The sequence below is a fragment of the Maniola jurtina genome, chromosome 23 (assembly GCF_905333055.1).
Source record: "Maniola jurtina chromosome 23, ilManJurt1.1, whole genome shotgun sequence".
Lineage (NCBI taxonomy): Eukaryota > Metazoa > Arthropoda > Insecta > Lepidoptera > Nymphalidae > Maniola > Maniola jurtina.
The window spans coordinates 9,744,278-9,767,292 of record NC_060051.1 but is presented as its reverse complement, the minus strand read 5'-3'; the positions used below and the strand labels follow the sequence as shown (position 1 = coordinate 9,767,292).

General features: G+C 38.6%; 1 protein-coding gene across 1 annotated transcript; it reads left to right on the top strand.

The window, feature by feature from the left end:
* Window positions 1-7,306: 7,306 nt before the first annotated feature.
* On the top strand, window positions 7,307-22,347 carry LOC123877275 (E3 ubiquitin-protein ligase UHRF1-like). Its single transcript, XM_045923896.1, has 16 exons — window positions 7,307-7,593; window positions 7,872-8,040; window positions 8,773-8,965; window positions 9,107-9,247; window positions 9,795-9,997; window positions 10,085-10,185; window positions 11,678-11,882; window positions 12,439-12,527; window positions 12,636-12,720; window positions 12,992-13,118; window positions 13,606-13,755; window positions 14,049-14,187; window positions 14,482-14,953; window positions 15,422-15,558; window positions 15,893-15,991; window positions 22,055-22,347. Exons 1-16 carry the CDS (start codon window positions 7,444-7,446, stop codon window positions 22,202-22,204), a joined length of 2,610 nt encoding a protein of 869 aa, XP_045779852.1. The 5' UTR covers window positions 7,307-7,443; the 3' UTR covers window positions 22,205-22,347.
* Window positions 22,348-23,015: the final 668 nt, after the last annotated feature.

Genomic DNA, 23,015 nt, shown 5'->3' with positions numbered 1-23,015 from the left:
TGTAGACTTGTAAATTGTGTTTCAATACACCACAATGCAGTAATGTGTTTGCACCTTCACTCAAAAACTTACACTCTAGCTTTAGTTTCGTCAAGAGAACGCGGGAGATACGTAAGCGTTCCCACTATCCGATCCGATATCGGGGTACGTAAAATGTATGAAATGTGCCGTTTCCTTCGTCACATTAAACACATTTCATACAAGTCCTAATTCGGTTACACAAATGTGGATTTAGGTTCGCTGATATTGGTCGCGTACATCGGTTGCGTTGTACGTGCGACCGACGGTATAGGAGCAATAAGGGCCTAAATGGATAAATCATGCTATCCTATTCTGCAGAGAACTTTGTAAAAAGGATGACACTACTTCTAGACCTATCTATTTAGATTCTTACTAACGAAAAATTATATGCTTGCTATTTATACATATTGAATGTATGACCGAAATGTTTATAAGCAGTGTTTAATTTTTGTTATTCCTGAAACATGTACAACTGTGTAACCGAACTAGTGTAATGATACGAGTATAGGGTTTTTGATAAAGTTTTAAGGCGCAGCTGCTGCCACCTACGCAGAGAATGTGAAACTCCATGCGGGACGGTTGTACATTCGGCGACAAAAATATGCGAACCCTAAAACTGATTGTATTTTATTTTTGTGTGTAGACTATATAATATCAAGATGTTGATACTCCAGATTACGAAGTGCTACTGACAGTTTTCTTAATAAAATAAACTAAAGTAAGTGTTTGTATATTTGAAGCCGATTGTACAATAAGAGACCTTGTATAGCGTCCAGGAGGTAAAGCTAGTGGTATAAAGGCTTGGTGTAATTGTATAAAATTGATAACATCAGTGTATAACTGTATAATTCGTTGTAAGTGCTAAGTATGTATTGTATAGGTCGGGGGATATTGTACGAGTCGGACTTCTTCGACTAAGGGTAAGGTCACACTAGCGACATAAATGTATTTATATCCCATTCGTAAATATTAAAAACTCTATCATGTTGAAAACGCAAGTATGCGCAGCGTATTATGCGCTATTACTGAGAAAAGAAACGTCGTTTACCTTTACACGCAGTGGAAGTAAAACTACTATGGCGTTGTCGCAGATCCTATTTCGATTAAATTAAAAATAACTCATGGTTGGAAAATAAGTGGTAAAAAAATAAAACCTTTACCTAAATTTTATTAAAAGTTTTACTTCCATAAATGTGACGTCCACTTTGACACATCTTGTTACAAAAACTGACACGTTTGACGTCACAAATAGGTAATATTTACGTGTATTTAACTTATCATAGCGAACAAGGGCGAATATGACAAATTGTTCTATTCATACGCCTCTATCGTATCGTACATTTAACTTTGTTTCCAAAAAAGCGACACGATAAAATGGATGCACAATGGGGATAAAACAAAAATGTCGCTAGTGTGTACTTTGAATAACGTCACGGGTGATACGCTAAGCGAAAATATCATGAGAGATGAGGAGGAGAGCGAATACTGCCAATCGATGTAGTTTATATTAAAGTAATATGGATAATGATTTTGTAGAGTTTAAAACAATTTCGAAATATTACTTATGTCCTAATAATATATTTTATGTATAGTATTCGGTATATGCGGTGGTGCGATCATGAGCAGACGTCGTACACCTCCATTATGCATTGCGTCGTCGCAATATTGATGTTGTGGCACTTAATTCAGCCAAAAATCGATGTTTCCTTAACTTTGAACAATCAATAGACTCAATTTCCCAAAAAGTTTGTCCTGAATAAACAATTTTAAAATAAAGATGTTACCGACGACGTTATAATTGATTAGAAAATTTTGAGAGCTGTAAATTCAAAAACTATAAACACAGATACGTAATGTAAAATGTCGCCTGGTCGTGATGTGCCACCATGTAAATGTTTTCCCTAGGGTGAGGACGAAGGATACAACTGTGTTCTGTAGTGTACCGAGCGACAGGGCGTTGTCTAGATAGGTTTGCACTTGACGCGGCGGCCATCTTGCGCTGTTCGCCAGCCGCCATTTTGTCGCGAAAAACAATTTTAACAATTATATTGACAGAATCAATCTTATGCGTACGAAAATTATGCTTAAGGGCGTCCCGAACGATGCTCCTTTGGCACCTGTTCATGGATAAATATCAAAAAAGGCCGATCTACAGAGCATATTTTGTCTGTGCTCTGACTTAAGAGTTAAAATAATAGACATAGTTAAACCTGACATTAATCTGACTCGTTTTATTTGTAACATAAGTGAGAGCAAAGTCAAAGTACGCTCTACACGATGTCATCATTACTGTGTTCATTGTTCTGACAAAAACCTAGCCACCATTTTGTCCAAGTGTGGCGTCGCAAGATGGCCGCGGCGTAAATTAGCCGTGAACTAAGTTTGCGGGAAGCTAAGTTGTAAAAAAAAATAGATTGCAATATAATTTGTGGTGTAAGGTATGAGGTTGACGGCATATTGGGTGTTGTGTATGGAGAGGAGGAACGTTCGAGAAGGTTTCCAATGAGGGTAGTCTCGAAAATAATGACAAGTTTTGTTTTGATCTCGAATAGCGAATCTCTAAACTTCATTGCTTGTCTTAAAATTAGTGCAGTTTATCTGGGGGTCCAGCGAATTATTAATCTCCAAAAATATTGTGATGAATGAGAGGGAACACGATCCTCAACAATCCGGTTTTCGGCGAAATTTTTTTTTTTCTCATTTAAAGAGCTGGGTCACTGGTGCGACAAGATAAAAATATTGCTCTCTTGTTCAACTTTTAAAACTGTCAATTTAGTTTAGAGATTTTTGTGTTAGTGAATTATTACCCTATTCAAATGCTAACGGGCACTACTTGCAATTCCCTCTAATTTCACTCACAAAATATGTAATAAATGTCGGTAAAATGTTGAGGATTCTAGTGAAGTTAGCAGGAGGCGCAAAATTTCGCCTGATAGCATTTGGAGAGGGTAGTAGCTCTATTTCTTTGAATTACTATAATAAATGTATAAGACTGTGCACCCAATATGTGGAAGAGATAGCTGGTAATGGTATAGTAACGTTAAGAACGGTGGGACTGATGGGCTCATGTGATGAGGATAAATTATTGTTTGGACTGTAACACATTATCATTTGATAAACGTGTCTAACACGAACACATATTTTTTGTATTTAGACTGGTACAGTTTGTTTGATGGAAAAGGGGCTAGATTTTTATACCTACTGATATTAAAAAACGCATTTTACCAATATTTTACTTTTCGTTGATTTTCATACGTTGAAAATTACCGACAAAGGAGAACCGGGTTTATCTTTTTTTTATTTTATATCTTATTTTTTTTATTTTATATCAATGATCTTCAGATATTATTTCTTTGTTTGAGTTTACACAAGTTTTATTTAGCTTTTTTTCTTCAATCTAGCTCCTTTTTCTAGGTCTTTAGGTGCTCTTGTTAAATTAATATGAGGCTACTTTTACCAACTTGCTTTTCAGTAATTCAAACTGTAAGTAAGTACATCAGTAAATAATTCAGATTGAGATCGATTTATGTTCTCACATAAATCGATCGAGAGCTTTTACTCTAAAGCTCTATAGAGACTGCTCAAACTTAAGACAAAATTAAAACGAAATAGATTTATGCGAGAGATTCTGATTAAAGTCAAAGTACACTCTATAAATAACAGCCTAGCTCTGAGCCAAGTGAAAGTATATCCTACGTGGATCTTAAGCCTTAGTAGCTTCATTTTATATTACATTTCAAGAGCACCTGAGGTTTTGTGTCCAAAGATTGCGAAGTGTGATGAATTTTTCCTATAGGTTTATTGTATTGTATATCTTATATTATATTATAATGAAATTATTATATACTTGTTGTTTTCTGTTGTTCGGCACTAAGCTATTGATGTTTCTAACATTGACAGATCTCCAGCGAATTTGTTTCTCTTTAGAACCGCTGTATGCTTTTGTGTATGTAAAGAGGCAAGAGTAAAGATAACATAAAGACACTAGGATTCGTAAAACATTGGGCGTAACTAGGATTAAAACATTAGCTCCAATTTTAGTAATCCAATAGTCCAAGCATGGATGGACCAAACCCCGGAAGGTCCTAGGTATCTCGCCCGTTGGAGTAAAAAGAAGTCCCATGCAATAATTAGATTATTATTTTGCTGCCCAGTTACGCCTAAACTCCTTTTACCAAAATATGTTATTTTCATGTAACATCATATTATTATTAAATTTAATTAAATGGAGGTATCCAGTGTCTGACAGGTTTTATATTTTGTATTATGGAGTGGGAAAGACAGTGTAATCCCGTGCACAATTACATATTTTTTTATATAGACCGAGCAATAAAAAGACTGGGCAAAAATGTATGGACACTGGTCCTCAAATTCCTCAAAATCCCTCAAGCTATGCCATGTCAAAGCTTTTGCGGTATAGTTTATTTCATAATAAGCCGGCCAAGTCGAAATCTAACGCGCTTTTAACCCAATCTAATAATTACATTTTTTAATTAATTTCCTTGCTTTTTCAATTTTAAAAACGTATCAAAACACCATGTTCGCGCTTTATATGGACTTTGCCGCCATAGTATGAAACTAATTGTACCCCAAAAGCTTTCACGTGGCATAGGTTTGACATTGTTGAGGGATTTAAGGCATTGGACACAAAAAGCCTCAAGGTCCTTTCTTGTTAAATATTCGCGAACAATTTTTGGACAACACCATACTTAGACAATTCCATTTGGCCATTGCCACACTTGGACAATTCCTATTTTGGACCTGGCCACATTTGGACAATTGCGTCTGTCGGCATTTTGTGCACGGGAAGTCACGGTAAATGGCAAGGCAGTCAAACTGCGTAGCGACTGGTGCTTGTGTACTTACGATGGACATATTCGTATTGTATAATATAATTTCTATATACTTACTATAATATATAAATTTTTCGCTTTATTTTTTATGTGAAATTCTAACCGGCGTAGAAAGTATGCCATTTATTTATAAGTACTATGATTTGTGTCATTTTTGTATGTTTATATACTGAATACCTTTTTGTGAGCGCAATATGAATTTTGCTGGGAAAGAAAATATTTAAAAGCCTAATACACGTCATAGAACGTGGCAAAAAGTGATTAGTTGGCTAATTATGAATTGTTACACTTAGTGGCAAAAAAAAACATCTGAAAAATAAAATCTTGACTCGTCCAAAGTGTAGCAGCTGAAAATGGTTCTTTTATGGTTTCAATAATTTTGCCAGTAAAAAAATGCTTAATTTGTAAAAAGTATCATTTACTTACTTTAAGTTAATTGACAAATAATAATTATTATTTAGATTTTTAGATTTTTTTTTTTTAGATTTTTTTTTTATTAGATAGCAATTTCTTGGTAAAATTCGTGTTGCGCGTTTCATTCACGCTAAAATAAGTCTCAAGTTTAACTTTTGTTGTAAAACTCGCTGCCCGGAGTTAGTCAACAGAAAATTAATGATGGCAGGTGAATACATAAAATAGTATATTAAAGCGTTGGCCAAAATATATACTTAGGTACAGTATATTTTGTTGTGTTTAGCGATATTTTTGCGAATGATGCAACGCAACATTACCTATAATTAGCTGATACTCTCACAGCTTTACCAATTAATTTTAAATGTTGCAATAAGATAATAATCCTGCAACTTCGGTCCCTCCTGTTTGTCATACATTTCACCAGCTTAACGCCAACTCTAGCGGCAAGTTTTACTCGTAAAACTTAAATTTGAGTCTCCAATGTGAGCCATCGTGACGGGAGTGATATGGTTACGAGTTGGCAAAGGTTTAGGAGTTAGAGTTGTAAGAATAGAGTGACAGAGTGGTATCGCTCGACATACACAAGGCGGAATATTGGTGCGCGACTGCGACGCGCGGTGTGCCGTAGGAAAGTTTTACGATAAATGGTGAAAAATAAAGAAATTACAAAAAAAATATGTATGCAGTTTTTTTGTCTCCACTTGTACCTACCCTTTAGTCTGTTCTAGCTGGACATAAAATGCAATCCATACTAATATAATAAATCCGAAAGTCTGTCCGTCTGTCTGCTACCTTTTCACGGCCCAATAGTTTAGCCGATTCAGACGTGGTACAGAGTTAGGAGTTAACATTGGTGTCCTTGTACATTATTATTTGAGTTCTATTTGACCAGCTACCTAGCACTGTGGGTTTATTAGTGTAAGGCCCTGGGTTTGATTCCCGGTAGGGGTTTGGAATTTTATAGTCTCTAAACCTGGTCTGGTGGAAGGCCGTGGCTATAGTGCCGCCAAGCGATCTAGCGTTCCGGTACGATGCTGTGTAGAGACCAAAGGTGTATGAGTTACGTAAAAACTGTAATACCCACTTCCATCAGACTGCATCATCATTCATCACTTACCATCAGATGAATTGCAGTCAAGGGTAACTTGTATTTGAATAAAAAATAGGTACTCTTTCGACTTCATTCTTCTGGTCGGTGTTCATTCACCATGAAGTAGATAGCCGAGTTTCTTGCTGGTTCTTCTCGGTAGGAAAGACATTCCGAACCAGTGGTAGCTCTTGACGATTCAAAGGTACTTTTAAAAGTCTACTTAATTGAATAAAATATTTTGAATTTGATAAGCATACAGCAGGTAAGACGAATTTTACGTCTATTAAAAAATGCGACAGGATCTGGCTTCTCCAAAGAAAATCCTTAATTACTACTTACCAATTTTATGTTCCTAATTTGTAGAAAGGGTCGCCACCTTCAACAACCTTTTATGCGCAGATTCTCAATTCACCATATAGTTAAACGACTTTCATTTTATGTGCATATCAAAATCATAGTGTTATAGGATTTCTGAGTTGGGAATCTGGTAAACTGTTCATATAGTTAGCATAATTTCCATTGAGCCATCGACTTTGCAAGGTTTGACAGTTTACAAAGTTACCCGTGACGACTCGTACTGTCTATAGCCCGAATCTATAATCTATAATCCTTTTTTTTTTTTCTCCCTCTCGTCTGGCTTTACAAAGATTAGCCAATGTCAAGTTTGCAGTTATTTGTAACAAGTTAGTTATTAAACTATACAAGTATGGAACCCGTCTGTGCCGGCGCTCGCTGACGTACGCACGGCACCCCCTTAGAGCGCTTTCCAGTCAGTTTTAACAAAAAAAAAAAACACTCCAAAAAGGCAGAGCACGCCCGCCAGCTAACACCAACACAGACAAAGTTCCTCTATAATCCTTTCTTACGACTTTTGAGTTTGACCTCTCGTAAGAGAGTAGTATATTCTTTGAGTTTGACGTTAGTTTTGGCGGGGTTTTGGTTTCGTTTATTTCACCGACCAGAAACAAAAGTTTACTTGATCGGCAGCGGCACGACGGCTATTTAATTAGTTTTTAAGCTTTATTTATCTTTAATTAATTAAGCTTGTTTTATAACATTACAAAAATGCATGTCCGCGTGCGGTTTTTCGGACATCCCGAGGCTGTTCTAGTAGTTGAATCCAAACTTACTAAGATCGAGCAATTCAGACGGGTTGTTAGAGAAAAATTCCAAGTGGAACCAAAGTTACAAAGGTTAATATACGGTGGAAAGCTGGTGAGTTTCCAAACAAGGGATTATTTAAAACATACTTCATTCAAAAGGCACTCGAGCAGGAATGCACTGCTCAAATTCCCACCTTTACTTATTGTATCCATACACAAAAATTGTGTGCCAAAATGACCTTTTATCTGATTTATAGACCCTACATAATCTGATTGAGTTGTAACTTTGTACAATCGTTGTTGCCACTAGTGTGCAGGTTTCTCCTTTTTTGAAGTTAGTAAACTGAAATACAAGTTTGGATATAACTTAATTTTCTTAATAATTTGTAGCTGGAAGACGGGTATACATTCCATGACTACAATATCAAACTGAATGATGTCATACAACTGATAGAGAGAGTGCAGCAAGTGGACAAAACAGACGATGTGGAAACTGAGAGCCAGGAGAGTGATATGGCTTCCAAACAGACTGAGAAGAACAATAATATCCAATATAAAGGTCAGTTTCGATTCTGAGTGTAAGAATTGCATGAGAGCAATCATTATGGTTATTTCCTACATCTAAAAAGCTGATAACTGCAAAAATAAAATAAATGAACTCAGTTCTCAGTGGTCAGCACAGATTGAAGATAAATTGGCCAGCCATTAAAGTTAAGCTTGGTCATATTGATATTGATTTTATTTATTAACTAACTTAAGCCCGCGACTTCGTCTGCGTGGACTACAGCAATTTGTTGAAGGACAGAAACAGTTGTAGACCTGGAGAGTGACTTAGACTACTTTTTATCCCAGAAATTCAAAGAGTTCCCGCAGGTTTTTTAAAAACTAAATCCACATGAACAGACTCATTGGCATGAGCCAATATATTAATATAAGACACAAGAAATGTTTCTGCCTATGTACATTACAGACTGAAACCCTCCAACTGATTTGCCCCCAAACCGAATTCATTCAATAGGCCATAATGCAGAAAAAAAAGACTTTATTTTTAGAGTAGCACAGTAGTAGTATTTACAGTGAACAGTCTGTAGAGAATATTTTGATGCGAAGTGACGTGCCATGCAGCGCCGCTGTAATGCTGTCCGGCCGGCTTTGATTTCGCACAAACTTAGACACTTAAAAAACGAGACAGTGTTATACCACTGGCATAAATCTGTCTCGTTTTAACTGAAACTTAAGTCTAAGTCTATAGATAGTCTATAGATTTCAACCTTAGACTTTTAATGTTTAGATGCCACAAGCACAATGTACAAAGTGGGAGACTTCATTGACACAAAGCAAAGGGAAGGTGGTCACTGGTTGGAGGGCTGTATCACAAGGATAGTTTTTGATCCCGAAGTACAAAGAGATGACACTTTCTCAGAAAATGATGCAGGAATAAATTCTGATGAAAACATTCTTCTACAAGTTAGATTGGATCAGGAGTAAGTATATTTATCACAATAATATTATAAAGGCGCAAGTTAGTGTGTGTGTGAAATTTTAAAAATTATATCCACGTGGTAGTGGTTTGGAGATAAGTTGAGAAGAAGATGATGGTGATGATGGTTGTTTAATGATTTCAGTACAGAAGATGAAGAGATATTTTGTAAACTGACAGAGATTCGACCACGAGCGAGAAATGAAATCAACCCTGAAGACATACAGACAGGACAAACTGTAATGTTAAACTATAACATTGATGATCCGGGAGAAATCGGCTACTGGTAAGCCACATCACTTTTAGGATTCTGTACCTCAAAAAGAAAAAAGGAACCCTTATAAGATCACTTTGTAATCTGTCTATCTGTTATGTCTGTTGAGACAAGGAAATCAAAACCTATAGGGTGTTTGTCATCAGGTAGGGAGGTTTTATAGCACAAGGAAAAAATCCGAAAACTGAATTTTTGTTTACATTTAAACTTAAAATGTGTAACAAACATAATTAAGTACTAGTACTAAATCACATAAAGATGGCGCTGCTCGTCATTAACTTGCAGTGTTGCATAATAATATTTTGTACAATGGCACAGAAACCTTTGTGGCCAAGTCGCATGATTGGCTAATTCAGTGTCTAACACTGAAGATAGCCACCAAGCTCATTTGACACTAGTTGGATCTACATTACTGCTTCATTGAGTGATATCAAAATAATTTTTCGTAGAAAACCTTCAATGGATTAAAGATAAGTTTCAAATGAGTTTGGTGGCTATCACTCAGTATCAGACACTGAGTAAGCGCATCAGTATTCTGTAACAATCTATTGGTTCATAGGTATGACTTCAAAGTAGATCAAGTAAAGAAACAAAGAAAAACCTATGAGTTGACCGGAACGCTATACTTGGGACCAGAATCAGTGCCTCAGGATGATACAAGCGTTGTGGTGAAAGATAAAGTGTTTGCTATAGAAGAGCCAGTGCCTTTGTTGAAGAGGACGGAGGAGTATAACCAAAGTACCGCAGTGCCACCACCAAAAAGTATGTATGAGTATAAACTTTTTCAATCTATGGTTTGTTACAGTTTTATATTGTGCAAATACTAATGCAGACTTATGTATATTACAGGAAGACAGCCAATAAACTGCAAAAAATGTGGTGATGATGAAAGCAGGCCGTGCCGACGCTGTGGCTGTTATGTGTGTGCGTCCAAACACGCACCTGGAGAAGTAAGATACTATGTCCTCATTCATTTTATAGTCATAAATATGATGCCTATGTGAAAAATACATTATTTCTTAGTAATAAATAAATAAAGGGTCAAAACGAAATCCGCGTCCATTTTAGTTTTAAGTTTGCAGCATTATCATCGATTTAACTAAAAAAAGTACGTGTGTGCGTGCGTGCGCGCGCGCGTCCGCGCGTCCGTGTTTGTGTCTGTGTGTGTGTTTGTTATTCTTTTACACAAAAACTACTGGATCGGAATTCAGATAAGTTATACCCTGCTGTATATGTTACATAGGCTGCTTTTTGTCCCGGAAATTTAAAGAGATCCCGCGGGATAAAAACCTATATCCACGGGGACGAAGTCGTGGTTATCATCTAGTTCCATAATAATGTCCTCTCGATCAAATTTCGAGCACGCTAACTGTCCTAGTAATCAGTGCACAAGCAAGTGCGCTAACACATGCGCACTCTCTATTCCCTCACTCACACAAGCCGATGGGACGGAAATCCGACACGGCCGGAGAGAAATTAAGCGCAGGATCCTGCACCTAACCTCTTGATAGATGGATGCCAATCTCAGCGTGGAAACCGCTTTTTAACGCTAAGACTTCGTCATCATCCGTGGGACAGGACACCGTTAGCTCTGCATGCCTGGACTACGGCGACAGTGCCAGGGATGAAGATCTGCAGGAACTGTCGAGCGATGATCTGGAGCCACCTCCCCGCACCTCAGCCCCACAGCAGTCCGTGCGGGCCGCAGCACGCGCAGCTCGCAGTTTTATTCGCGCCGCGTCGCGAGCAGAAGTTCTTTGAAAAAGGACCCTGGATGGGTTCGAAACTAGCCCGGCTTACTTCTATTAATCACGTGAGTCTAGTCGGCTTTTGTCTGTAATGAGTATCAATTAATTAGCCTGTTTGCGTCCACTGCTGGACATAGGCCTTCCCAAAAGCGCGCCATAAAACACGGTCGTTCGCCTTTCCACCCACTTCCTGGACATCGCTCACCGCCAGCGGGTTGGAGGTGAATATCACTCACGATGGTTAATACGTTAAAATAATCCTGAAGGAACTCTTTGATTTTTCGAGATAAAAACTAGCCTATGTCACTCTTCAGGTCTTTAACTAAACCATTAAAAAAAATCACGGCGGTCCGTTGCTACGTTGCGACTTGATTGAAGGACAAACAAACACACTATCGCATTTATAATACTAGCTGATGCCCGCGACTTCGTTCGCGTGGATTTAGGTTTTTCGACATCCGTTTTCGACGACATAAAATACCGTAGGAACTCTTTGATTTCCGGGATAAAAAGTAGCCTATGTGCTAAGGCAGGATATTATCTATCTCCATTCTAAACAGCCGAATCCGTCCAGTAGTTTTTGCGTGAAGGAGTAACAAACACACACATACACACACATTCACACAAACTTTCGCCTTTATAATATTAGTGTGATTGTAGAAGTGATAGTGATAGTAGACTTGTGATTGTCCAGATTATACTCTGCGATGAGTGCGATAACGGATTTCACCTGAATTGCCTGAAACCGGCGTTGGAAGCTATACCGGCCGAGGACTGGTACTGCCCCTCGTGCAGGCGAGACCCCAACGACGTGGTGGCACCCGGCGCCGCGAGGCAGACCAAGAAGACCACCGGCTCGGAGGCTACGCGGGATTGGGGACGCGGGATGGCCTGTGTCGGTACGTAGTTGACATAAGCTATTTCCACGTCAGGCGAACTAGAAATCGTGATAGGCTCGCAAATCCTACGCTCCGCCTCAGGAAAGTGGGAATTTGTCTCATATTTTATAAAATTTCAGTCAATTTCATACTTGCCTTTACACAAGTTTAAAATGCTCCTGAAAACAGCATATTGTTCCATCGATATCAAAATAGCGAGCAAACATGCAGGGGGGTCACCTGATGGTAAGTGATTACCGCCGCCCATGACCATTTTCAGGACTTGAGGAACTACCACTATGCTGCCGGCTTTTCCGGAATTTGTTGGTCCGCCCTATGTTATAATCTAGGGGGGGTTGATTCCACAGTTTGCATGTGCAATTATCTGGTATAACGGGCGACAGGCACCCAGGCGGTGAGGATGAAATTGCTTACAGTGGCGTGCGGTGTGGTTGTAGAAAAAGGAGGGTAGAATGAAATCAACCAACTCTTCAGAGCACTCCCCATTATAAAGGTCCAGACTTTCTAACGAGCCGGTTAGGGACTAGTCAGGCTTATGATGAATAAATTGTTTCAGGTAAAACGAAAGACAGTGATATGCCAGCTGATCACTTTGGCCCCATCCCGGGTATAGAAGTCGGTATGATTTGGCGATATCGCATGCAGGTAAGCTATCTCACTTGAACACCAGTGGTGGCGCAACCAGTCCCGCTACCAACGAAATGTCTCTGTATATCTGTCGCACTTTACTGGTTTTTTTTTTTGTATTGGCAGCTATCAGAAAATGGACTACACAGACCTATTGTGTCAGGGATACACGGGCGGGACGCTGTCGGTGCTTTCAGCATAGTATTGTCAGGTAAGTGCTGATGTACGGTACGATGTATGTCATCCTAAGTCGTGGTCGGAGCCTCACAGGAGGATCCGACCACGGCTTAGGATGACGTTAGGATGGATAAAGAGGTTCAATTTGTATTGCTCTACAAGATAGGATGCATGCGTCGGTCATGATTTGATCATCAGGGTCATTAAGGATGTGCTTAAGACGTCTTTTATTGGGGGGGTCGTTTATTGGATGATGTCCTTCTTTATACCCTCAGTTTTCTGTAGACACTATTGTTTTATGGCAGGGGGGTACGAAGACGACGTGGACGACGGGTACGAGTTCACGTACACGGGCAGCGGCGGCCGGGACCTGTCCGGCAACAAGCGCACCGCGGAGCAGTCCTGCGATCAGCAGTTCACTCGCCAGAACCGGTGAGACTTGTTCTATATCAGGTAGTACGGGAAGCGGCGGCTGCCATGATCCCACCGCTGCCACCATGTCATCAAACGAGGCTGGTTGACCCACAACTGCTTTTATTTCACTACCTGCCTTCTTGCATAATATTATTACACTACATTTTATTCATTTGTCGTTTCCTCGCAAGTGAGAGAAAAGTACTATACAAGTCTCTGCAAGTATTTTTTTTAATTCATAGACTAGCGCTTGGCTGCAAGTAAAGCTGCTGGTAAGAGGAAGCGCGCTTGCCTATAAAATGCCTATACACTCTTGACTTGAAGGTACCCATATTAAAATTGGAGGGGAAAACTGATACCAGAAGGACGCTCTATATCCTAGCGGTTCGGATTAAAAACGAGGAAGCAAATCGCTTCATGCGTGTCTATGGAATTTCGACTACGTATGGGTGCAGACTGCAGACCTTGTGTACAGGAATTGTGCTGAAAATAGCTATTATTTCAGGGCTCTAGCTCGCAACTGCGCTGCAAAGCCGGTGAGTGAACGCGGCGGCGACGCGGGCGACAACTGGCGGCAAGGGAAGCCCGTGCGGGTCATGCGCTCCTACAAGATGCGCAAGGCGTTCCCGAAGTACGCGCCGCCCGAAGGGATACGGTGAGTATGACGACTATACCCTGGTCATCGAGACAAGCTAATAAGTAAGGAAGAAAACGCACGTCATAACTATCTGACATGAACACGCGACCAAAATGTCAGTCTTAACTGTCTCTCGTGCAGTGCGGAACATCGTGCCTTTTGATGCTCTTTACTTTTGTTCTAGTTTTTATTCAAAACTCAAAACGAATATTCATACACTCAAAACAACGTTCGAAGAAATTAGCGTTTTATGTCCAGCTGTGGACGCAGATAGGCTGATTGATTGTTTGAATAGCATTTATTGTGTTTAGATACGACGGCATCTATAAAGTTGTGAAGTACTATCCGGCGAAGGGGCTGTCGGGGTTCCGCGTGTACAAGTACCTGCTGCGGAGGGACGACCCCAGCCCCGCGCCCTGGGAGCCCGGCGCCAAGCAGTTCCCTATCATCGTAAGCGTTCCCCCATCTCCCCCTACCTCCTCCTGACCTTCAACCATATCCCCCTCCTACCCCATCTTCCCTTCTATATATTCCCCCCTAATTCCCCATGTCCTTCTATTCATATGAAATCAAGCTTTAGCTACCTATTTAATTTATTTGTAGCAAGTAAATTGAAACGCTGCCAGTTTATAATTCAAGCGAAATAATTTCCCTAAAATTAATAATCTCTTAGCTTACTGCTTCAATACTACCTACTGTTAAAGAAACTATAAGTAATAAAATACATATTATTTATCATCCCAGTACCCCGATGGCTATTTAGAAGCTGAAGCCCAGAAACAGAAACTCAAACAGAACAAAAACAAACCAAAAGAAAAAGATACAAAAAATTCACCCGACACAACAAAACGGGCTCTGAACGAAAGTAACCACCAACCAACACGAAAAGGCAAAAAATCTATCGATGGAAGTAAAACCAAACAGACAAACGGTGCGAGCAAAACTTCAAGCAAGAGACGTAAGATCTCCTCGAGTGAGGACGAGACGGACAGTACTGAAGAATGTAGTGAAGATTCCATTGAAATCAGCAAGAAATCGACTAAACACGAAACTCTAGACAACAGCGTAAAGTCAGCAGCCATATCACTAGACGAATCTCAGGATAAATCTGGACAAAAATCAAGGAAACGAAAAAATTCTCCACGAGATAACCGAACTCGGACCAAGCTCTCAATCTCTCCAGTCACGAAAAAGGCCAAGAATTCTTTCAATAAAGGTATTTTTTTAGGTTTCCGTACCTCAAAAGGAAAAAGTGAACCCTTGTAGGATCACTTCGTTGTCTGTCTGTCTGTCTGCCCGTCCGTCTGTCGCGTCTGTCAATTCGGGAGAGTCAAACCTTATAGGGTACCTACTTTCCATTGACCTAGAATTTTGAAATTTGGCAGATACTCGTAGCACAAGTAAATGGAAAATACCGAAAACTTGGAATTGTGGTTACACCACAAAAAAGATTTTTGTTCCCGACCAGATAATTGGTTCACTAAATCATATCAAGATAGCGCTGTCCGTCATTAACATGCAAATTTTTGACCAGTCTTGATCAGTTTTTTTAACTGAAAAAATTACGATAAAACTTCAAGTTATCTAAGTACTGTACAAATCATGCTCGCGTGGAATGGTGCCAAAGCTATTGGCTGTTTTTCTTTGAGATTTCTGGCCCGATTGGCAAAATCATTTTTTTTAGATTCCAACTCTACTGTCGACAAGGAAAACGCGCTGACGAAGCTAACAGCTGACGAGCTGAAGGCCATCCAAGCGGACCAACAGAACGCCAGGCTGTGGGAGCAGTGCCTCGAGATCTGCCGGCGACAAACCAAAAAGGTAGTTTTAGGGTTCCGTATTTCAAAAGGAAAAAGGACCCCTTATAGGATCACTTTGTTGTCTGACCGTCTGTCGTGTCTATCAAGATAACCTATAGAGTAGTTCCCGTTGACCTAGGGTCGTGAAATTTGGCAGGTAGGAAGGTCTTATAGCACAAATAAAGGAAAACATCCAAAAATCGAGAATTTGTGATAACATTACACAAAAAAAAAAACTGTTCACGAAAAATTATATTTACTAAATCACATTAATTTGCAATGTTCTACATAAAAGTGAGAGCTGGTACGTATCTTGTACGATGATACGGTACGAGATGATTTTTTTTTGTTTTCAGGAACTCATAGAAAATGTGATGGAAGTATTCCGTTGCATCATTTGCCAGGGGCTGGCCGTGTCTCCCGTTACGACACCTTGTCTGCATAACTTTTGTTTGGTGAGTATATCATCATCATCATTATCATTACTAACCCATCGCCGCTTCACTACTGAACACGGGTCCTCCCAGCATAAGAAGGGTTCGACTATATTCTACGACGCTGGCCAAGTGTAGACCGGCAGCCTTCATCCCGAACATCATGGAGAACTCTCAGGCATTCAAGTTTCCTCACGATATGTTTTACTTCACCGCTAAAGCAAGTGACATTTGCTTTAAATGCCCATAACTCCGAAAAGTTAGCGGTGTGTGCCCCGGATCTAACCCTGAACTCTCCGAATATTCATTCAGAGGATCCTAGCATCGATAGTTCAACGGCTAAAGGAGTGGACTGAAATTTGAAAGGTCGGCGGGTTCAAACCCCACATGCATTGCACTATAGTACCTACACCTAGCACAAGCTTTAGGCTTAGTAGGAGGGGAAAGGGGAATATAAGTTTTTTTTTTTTTTTTTTTTTTTATTGTAGGAACACATACAGCATATTACAATACCACTTAGCCAATCATTTCTAGATGTTACAGTCGCCCATAAAGTGCTCACTAATAGTCTATACAATCTCAATTCTGTGCGGGAGTTAGTAGGTTAGTCTAAGTAATTAAATTAAGTAAAATTAAATTACAAGAAGTTAGTATGTTATCAAGTATTTATAAAATAGTTATGAATAGTGGATATAGTAATAATGTATATAGTATAAATCACGCCTTTATAAGTATTATTTAAAAAATTTAAGTTCATTTACAAATTTACTAATTTTGTGTTGAAATTGGTCTAAAAGTACATATTTCTTATTATATTTATCGCATGTTCTCACTAAAAATCTATTATGGCCAAAGTTCGTGTTGATTTGTGGAAGACAAAAGGTTTTTACGTTTCGTCTGGACATTCTGGGTATGAAGTACATTATTTTACTTAACAAATAAGGAGAATCAATAAGATCATTTACAATTTTATATAAGAAGATTTGGTCCTTGTGTTCCCTTCTGAGTTCCAAAGAGATTAATTCGGTACCATTAAAGGAGTTAAATCTTTTACATAGACATCTTAAAAATTTACGTTGGATAGATTCTAACATATTGATATAAACAGCGTATTGTGGATTCCATGCAGTAGAAGCATGCTCTAAATGAGATCTTACATATGAGTTATAAAGTAAAATGAGGGTATTTGGATTTTTGAAATCAACTGACTGACGGAGAATAAATCCTAACATCTTATAGGCTCTATTTCTTATTTTAGTTAAATGTGAGTCAAATAATAGTTGACTATCCAGCTGAACTCCCAGGTCTCGCACCTCCTTGACTCTGCGTACCGGTTTTTTAAATAAATTATAATTATGGCAAATCCAATTCTTTTTTCTCGTAAAGGTAATGGTGCAACATTTATCCACATTTAACTCTAAACCGTTATTTGTACAATATAGACTAATGCGATCTAGATCTTCCTGTAGATCTTGACAGTCTTTTACCGTTCTAATTACTTTGAAAATTTTGGTGTCGTCTGCATATAATAATATATTAGAGTTTTTAACACTTTTTATGACGTCATTTATAAAGATATTAAATAGCAATGGTCCAAGGTGCGAGCCCTGGGGTACACCTGATGTGATAGGGACAAATGTAGTTGTAAAGCCCTTAACAGCAACCGCTTGGGTGCGCTCCCGTAAATACGATGTAAGCCACCTCAAGAGATCACCGTGTATACCAATAGCTTCTAGCTTCACGATTAAGATATCGTGTGAAATTTTATCAAAAGCTTTAGAGTAATCGGTATACACGGCGTCAACCTGAAAACCTTTGTCCATCGCATCTAAAGTCACATCAAGTAATTCGCAAAGATTAGTTTCTGTTGATCTTTTGTTTATAAACCCATGTTGCAGAGGTGTTAATAATGGCCGTACTGCAGGGAATAATGAATCGTAAATAATCTTTTCGAAAAGTTTAGGAATAACTGACAGCTTGGAGATGCCACGATAATTACGTATGTTATGCTTATCTCCATTTTTGTGGATAGGTACAACAATTGAACGTTTCCAAGTTTTTGGTAAAATACCAGATCTCAGTGACAATTGGAACAAAAGAGTCAATGGAATGGCTAGTTGCTTGCTACATCTTTTAATAAATAAGGGATGCAAGCCGTCGGGACCGCTGCCTTTGGTCGTATTTAAGGCTGATAAATATTTTTCGACAGTTTTATGATTTAAATCTACATGTCCAATGAGAGCTTGTGGATATACGAGCGCATCAATATTTAACGTCGTGGCGGATGGTTTTTGAAAAACTGATTCAAAAAACTTATTAAATAGATCAGCTATTCGTTGCCCTTCTTGGGCACTCTCAGTATCCAGGTATAGACTATCCGGTATGCTATTAATGTTTTGTTTCGATTTTACAAACGACCAAAAGCATTTAGAATTAGCAGTTAATATATTGGCTTCAGCACGCTCAATGTACGCATTATAACAAGATGCCTCTAAGTTCTTAAACTCACGCCGCAGTTCTGAAAACAAAATATAATCACATTGTCTACCATAAATCTTCCATTTTTTATGCAATTTTAGTTTTTTATTTACCAGTTTTATTAAAGGGCGCGAGTACCATATAGGATATCTAGAACTATTTATAACGAGTCTAGATGGGATAAATTTATCAATTATCAAGTTAACTATCGTATAAAATTCAGTCACCGCTTCTTCCACACTTTTACCGCTGAAGCATGCATCCCAATCGGTTTTTGCTAGTTCAATATTAATAGAACTGTAATCGGCTGTATGAAATCGACGCACAAGACGAGGAGGAGGCCTTAGACTAGGCTGCAAATAGTTCACATTGATATTTACGTTCAAAGCAGGATGATGATTATCTTCAGGGAGGGATAAAGGTTCCGATCTTGACACTGAGCAAGTTGAGCTGGATATGACTAAATCTAAAAACCTATTGTTCATATTACTTATACAGTTAAATTGCGACCATCCGGTGAAGCATAAAAATGAAGACAATTGAGTTGTCAGTTGATCAACACCTGGATTCAAAATAACATAATTATTTAACTCGTCAGGATTAGGTTCCCATTCGGCATTCCTGATATTAAAGTCACCCACCACCAAATATACATCAGTTGGATTTTCAACATGTAAGTCTGATAAATGTTCGAAGAATTGCATCTGAGACCATACTTGATGTACATTTTGTGGGAAGTAGCAACAAAATAAACGAACATCTTTAGTAGCTGGGCCACGACATAATGAGATATTTATTTGCGTAATTTCTGCATCAGGAAATACTGGTAATGGACGAATATTGGAAATGTTAGTGGTAAGAGTACGGTGTATGGCGATTAGTGTACCGCCTCCCATTTTCATTCCTAAACGTTCATAATCTCGATCTGTACGGTACACGTTATAGCGAGAGTCAAATAATTCAGCGTCGCTAATTCCCGGCAGTAGCCAAGTTTCGCTCAAACATATAACGTCATAGTCATGTTTCAAAATAGCTTTAAAGAAACCAGTAGTTTTTGTCCGTAACCCACGGACATTCTGATAGTAAACACTAATTAACACTGCTGCAGTTTAGGTTTTATATTAATTGTAAATATTACGTAAGCTTCTCTTGATATTATACTTAAGCTATGACTAAATACCTGAATAATTGTAACTTTGTAATTTAAAGCTACGAATATCTGTTCGGATGACTTGTAATATCCATTGTAAAAAAGTATTATAACGACATGCTTTATTTTTACAATGCGTATTGTATGATAAGTTAGCGAGACTGAAACCGAAATTACAGATAAATCCATATTATTACAAATAACTTCATTAAATAACGACCACAAAAGTATTTTTATGTACAATAATTTCGAGCTACAGTCATTTATCGGGCCTGATATATCGTTATAAATAACACAATACGTGATAAGTACGACTAAGTTCTTATACATTGCTTTCCGAGAAATGACAACGAGTAAGTAAGCTCTCACCATGCAAGCAATGAACAGTACGCTTTGATGTAACCATCCACTATCCAGTTTCTCGCAATACCGGTTTGGAAACAAAAGGACCAAGCAGCTAAACGAATATTCAGGTGTCGCAAACATTTTTCTGATTCTATGATACTTTATGAAAAGTAAGTTTAATACAATATAGTTACATGTAAATAAGTGTAATGAGTGTACAAACGTAATAAACCTTTGTCGATCAAAGAAAAAATTTTTAAAGGCTTTTATTATGAGTGTGATAACAATGTGCACTATAATATAACTTCTATATAAGTACAACAACATATAGGTATTTCTTAAACTATTTTTTTTAGAGATTCTTCCGAAGTTATATGTATAATTTTTGATTTCTCGTTTTGACGAACCATGACCGTACAGTTGCGTACCCAGCAATAATCATACTTTTTTTCTTTTGCCAAGACTTTGGCTTTCTGTAAAAGCATTTTATTAAAGCTCGATAGGTGGTCATTTATATAGATACGAGTTTGATTGCCGGGAAATCCTACATCTGATGCTTTCAAATCCTTCAAACGACGCAAACAAGACAAGAAGTCATCTTTTTTGTACCTTGATAATAATTTCAGGATAATTGGCTTCGGATATGAAGTGTCCACGTCATTTCTAACAGCAACGCGAGTGACGAAGTCAATGTCTCTTGTTGGATCTAAGGAGTAACCGCTCAATTCCGCCAAGTCTTTTATAACTTTAATAAGGTCCTCGTCCTTTCTGGCCGGAATGCCGTTAATTTGTATATTAGATCGACGCACCCATTGATCATTTTTCAGATTGGACTCCATCATGCTGGCAACCTTCGATTTAAGTTCATCTAATTCTGACTTTAGATCGCTCATTTGAGATAATTTTAGCTCAGCGTCGGACATTCGATTATCTAAGTCTTCTACCTTGGCGGAGAGTGTGTTTTTTAACTCCGAGATATCTTTTTTCAAAGTACATAAATCATTTTTTATTATTTGTATAGAAGACATTTGCTTCTGTAGCTGTGAGATTTGTAGTGAGATATTATGAAGTAACGCATTTTGCGATGAATCCAAAGGTTGGCAATCCCCGATCGGTGACGATATAGTGCAGGTAGGAGTAGTAGCTGTGTCGCTGTTTTGAGGGTCGGCGGAGATTTCCTGCACCTCGGAGTTTACGGCACTGCTGGATTCCTCCATCACATCCACTGAGCTCTTGACGGGAGTGTCATCATGCCTTCCTTCCTTAACAGGGCACGCTGGACAATTCCAGATCGATTTATTCCTTAGTCTGTTGTATTGAGCCGTGTTCATGTTTAAACATTTCAAGTGATAATGTTTATTGCATTTAGAACACATAAGGCCTGAGCCGTCTTTGTACTGCTTCGAACAACCCTCACACGTCTTCATTGCTACCAAAAACAGGTATCTACCACGTGGCTCACTAAACGTATTTCACAATTCGTTACTTTAGGCTCATCACACTTAATACCAAACAGAAGAAAGAGAAAATCCAGTAAGTTTCACAACTTAAAGCCGATAGGCATGATATTATACAAGGCACTTCAGCACAAACCAATGAATATTGTAATTCACTGTGTGCACGTCTATCACGCACTAGCTCCCGCGCGGTAAATGTTTATAGTATATATATATAGTATATGTATAAATAATGTTTATAGTATGTATATAAGTTAGCATTATAAACTTGGCTAATATTGTGACTAGACTATCATTACTTACCTTGACCAATTTCTTGTTAAATTAGAAATGTGGGTTCCAAACGCGCCGTGTCCCAGCGCTGTAGCAACAATGCCGGGCTTTATCAAACTGAGAACCTTTTTCTTTTTGCTTTATTGGTTAAAATATGACACTAATATTATAAAGACGAAAGATATGAGTGTATGTTTGTTACTCTTTCACGCAAAAACTGCTGGATGAATTTGGCTGAAATTTGGAATGTAGATAGATTACCCTTGGATTATCATTTAACACAGCTACTTTTTATCCCGTAAAAATCCGTGGTTCCCGCGGGATTTCGTAAACATATATTCACTACATCCTCTAGTCATTGAATATTTGTTATTGTTACAGTCATGCATGAAGCGGGCCTTCAAAGCGATGGATACCAAATCCTGTCCCCACTGCCGACAGAAGTTGTCCGGCTTGGAGCCCGTCACCAACGCGCAGCTCCGCGCCGCGCTGCGCACGCTGCTGCCCGGCTACGACGCTGCGCACAAGTAGAACTGTCCTTGAAGAAGCCCTACTGCATACCATCAGACATTGCCTGTCAGAAAACTTTCTTTGTGACACTGATCTCGACTGAAACAAGTGCGCTGGACCTGTGATTGCTGATCTGTTTTTGAATAAATGATTTGATAACAATATTTTTGTTTGATGTTTTTAGAGCTCCTTATCTCCAGAGAAAAAAGAAATATGGCAGGTAGTAAGGTAGCACAAGTAAAGCGAAAATCCGAACTGATTCATGGTTACATCATAAAAAATGTGTTCTTGATAATTTACTAAATCACATATAATAGCGCAGTCTGTCATTAACTTGCAGTTTTCCTTATAAAAGTGTTAGGTAGGTGTACTTTGTAGGATGGTACAGAACCCTTCGTGTGCGAGTCCGACTCGCACTTGACCAATTTTTTAAAATAATTATTGACAATCCGTACTGTATAATATTATCATATTACCATGTATCCACACTATCACTGAATCACTACTAATAATATAAATGAGAAAGTATGTCTGTTGGTTGGTTTGTCCTTCAATGACGAGCAACGGATCGGGTTGGATTTTTGCTTGGGTTTGCTTTAAAGACCTGATGAGTGACATAGGCTACTTTTTATCCCGGAAAATCAAAGAGTTCCTACGCGATTTAAAAAACTAAATCCACTTTTATGTAAGTATACGTAATTTTTCCCAATTAGATAGGTATTTGTCGCTTTATCCACATCAAGATTCCATAGGGACTTTGTCTGTGTCGGTGTTAGCTGGCGGGCGTCCTTTGCCTTTTTGGAGTGTTTTTATGTTAAAACTGACTGGAAAG